The 2,965-nt window shown below is 55.6% G+C and overlaps 1 protein-coding gene across 1 annotated transcript in view; it reads right to left on the bottom strand.

The window, feature by feature from the left end:
* Window positions 1–1,902: 1,902 nt before the first annotated feature.
* Window positions 1,903–2,965, bottom strand: part of LOC104461721 (microtubule-actin cross-linking factor 1-like) — a gene marked incomplete at both ends in the record, with an annotated part of 15,446 nt that continues 14,383 nt past the window's right edge. Inside the window, 3 exons of the mRNA XM_010073404.1 lie at window positions 1,903–2,038; window positions 2,488–2,576; window positions 2,693–2,847. Of these exons, the coding sequence (XP_010071706.1) occupies window positions 1,903–2,038; window positions 2,488–2,576; window positions 2,693–2,847 (380 nt within the window). The remainder of the gene's footprint in view (window positions 2,039–2,487; window positions 2,577–2,692; window positions 2,848–2,965) is intronic.

Raw genomic sequence — 2,965 nt, 5'->3', positions numbered from 1 at the left:
GAGCCGGGGCGAACCCGCCGGCTAAACCCTCCGCCACCATCGCCAGCCTCTGACATGCACGTTCGGAGATGAACAAGCCGTGGGAAGACAGAGAAGAGGAGGGGGAAAAAAAAGAGAAAGATAAAAAAGGAGATGGGAGAGAAGATGGGTAAAAGGCTTTTACTTACCCGAGTCGCAGGGTGTGCCTGGAGCGGTTAAAGACAGAGCCTTACGGAGCAGTTCAGCCGGATCACACACAGTGTAAAGCTTGGTGTTAGCGTCCAGCATGCGACCGTTTTTTGTTTGCAAAAAGAACCCCCCCACACACAGGTCGTCCTCTTGCACTTTGTGTGGTTTTTGTTTGTTTAAATCCCGGAGGGTTAGTTAAAAACTTGTAAGCAAGGATGTCAGTTAATCTTAAAAAACAGTTGACGTGAAACACAAACTGTACAGGGACACATCATGCTCAATTTAGTGCGTTCTGCTTTGCGGTTTTTTTGGTGTTTTGTTTTTTTTTTTTTGTCTTTTCGAACTTCTCTCTGACAGTTGGATGTTTCCAGCAAGCAAATGTTAAGAGTTCCTCATGCTCCCTCTACAGTGAAGCAACCGCACCGCACGCGGGGTTCGTCTCCCGGACCGGGATCTCCGGAGCCCCACTGCCACCTCTCGTTTTGTTTGCTGGGCTTCAGCGAGAGCGTGAGTGAATGTTCCAGCCCGAGCCACGAAAAACAGCCCTGGGGACGGCTTTGGCTCTAAAGTCATTTTCCTGCCTGGGAGGGAGGAAAAGGGAAAGGACGGAGCATCCTTTCCGCGGGCAGGCTGCTCTCGGCTGCAATCCTGGCAGAAGCATTTGACGCCGTTTAGCGGCGATTAATGATCCCGTTAGCTCACCGCAAGCTTTCTGCTGCCAGCACAAGGGCTAAGGGGCTTGCAATAGAAAGTGGTTACTGCACGGAGAGCCCTAAAATGTGCTCTAAAGTCCAGCTTGGAGAGAAAGGCTCTATGTTTAGGTGAAAGCTGGACAGGAGGATTTGCACCAAGCAGCCGCATCGCCCTGTGCCCACGAGTGGCTCGAACAGGGCTTCACTCACGGACCCGACAGCCCAAACCTGCATCACGCCTCCAAATCCCAGTGGGCTGTTGCTTCAGAGTACAGGGAGCCAGCAAGCAAACACACAAATAAATCCATCGACACATGTATACACACGTACACGGATATCTGGGAGTGACCGCAGACAGCTCGCGCCGCCGACAGAGGCACCAGGGATGCGCTTTCAGCCCTCCCTACCCGGCGGAACCAGGATGGGGACTGGTGGGAGCACTGGTGGGTGTGAACGGGGAATGGGTCCGGCTGCGGGGCCAGGAAGGTCTCCCAGGTCAGCTGAGGGCTCGGACAATGCCGTCGCCTTCCAGGAGGGAAGAGCAACTCATCCAGCCCCAGCTGAGACAACACCTCTCGGCAGACCCTGAGACACGTGAGACCACAGGGGAGAACGTCCTTGGGTAGAAACCCACCTCCTGGTATGGCACAGGGGACCCCGATGTGCCAAGGGGACCGGTCCCAGGACACGGGGCCACCTGCATCCTTCCCAGCACCTGAAGAGCCAACCCTTGCGCCCAGGGCAGAGCTCTGGTGAAACCATCGCAAAGGACAACTCTCTCAGGACAATTTCAAAGGACAACTCTCTGGCTGAGCTGGGAGGTGGCAGGTGAACGGCTCCTGCTCAGCCCCCAGGGACCAGCCCCGATGGTTTGGGTGATGGATGGACGGAAGAGAAGGGAGGGCAACCACATGCAAGTAAGAAAGTCGATGAGCTGTGAGCGGCTGGGGTAGCCATGAGATCTGCAACCAAGCAAAACCTTTTTCACCCCCTGAGGAGCACCCAGTGTCCGTGCGGCCACGGGGCCGGGCAAGAGCGGTACCTTGTGCTCTGTCTCCTGTGCCAGCTGGCTCTGGAGCTGCTGGAGCTGCTCCGTGGAGTCGGTGCAGAGCGCCTGGTAGGTCTCCTTCAGAGCACCGATCTGAGCGGAAATCTGGTCCTTCTCCGGGTGGGAAAGCCTGCAAGGGGAAGGGGAAATCCCTCAGGGAGACTGCACAAACCAGCTCCCAGCTCTGCAGAATTCCCGTGTTCCTCTGGGGAAGGAAAAGGTCAAACCCACCAGGAGTCCCCTCTTCCCCCTGCCCTGCTCCTCGCCCGGCTCAGCTAAAACCAGCCGGAGTGACCGCGCCGAGCAAAGGCTGACCTGCATCGTAACAACCAAATCCCCAAATATACGGGGGCTGGATCACTACTAAGGGGGATTAATATTGTCCTAACGGGACAAATGGGCTTCATATTTCCCAGTTCTTGTTGCAGAGGAGAAAAAAGACAATTTTGACATGCAGCCAGTCACTGTTTTCAACAGGAGCCAGGCACTGGACCCCAGGGATGCCCCAGCGCCAGCTTTAAGATATCTCCTCTCGCCCCACCGCTCTCCCTGCCCGTCCCCTCCTCGGGCCACACTCGCCTGTGGCTGTGTTTTGCCAGGAAGATTTGTGAAGTTTTGATGGCCTCAGAGACCTGCTCCTTCTTTGCAGCCAGCTCCTCATTCAGAGCCTGTTGAAAAAAAAAAAAAAAAAAAAAAGAAAAAAAAGCAAGCAAGCAGCTTAATTCAGCTGTGGAAAAAAGAGCAGAAGTGGAAACAAACCGCCTGACAGTCGCCCCCAGTCTACCTGCTGCTCCGAGATGGATTTCTCAATGTCGCCCAGCTCTCTGCTCCCCGCAGCGGCCGTCCTGCCTTGCACGCTCTGCTTCAAGCCCAGGGCCCAGCCCAGGAGCTCCTTCACCTTGTCCACATGCTCCTGCTTCTCCTCCTCCACCACTTTCTGCAAACAGGGGAGGGAGCAAGAAAACCACGTCAAAGGGAGCCCGGATTTCAGGCTCTCGGGAGCAGCGCCCGGGATGTAACCTCAACACGGAGCAGCATCCTCGGGGTGCTCGGAAAT

Source organism: Pterocles gutturalis, unplaced genomic scaffold, assembly GCF_000699245.1.
Source record: "Pterocles gutturalis isolate BGI_N339 unplaced genomic scaffold, ASM69924v1 scaffold16287, whole genome shotgun sequence".
NCBI lineage: Eukaryota > Metazoa > Chordata > Aves > Pterocliformes > Pteroclidae > Pterocles > Pterocles gutturalis.
This window is presented reverse-complemented; position numbering and strand designations above follow the sequence as displayed.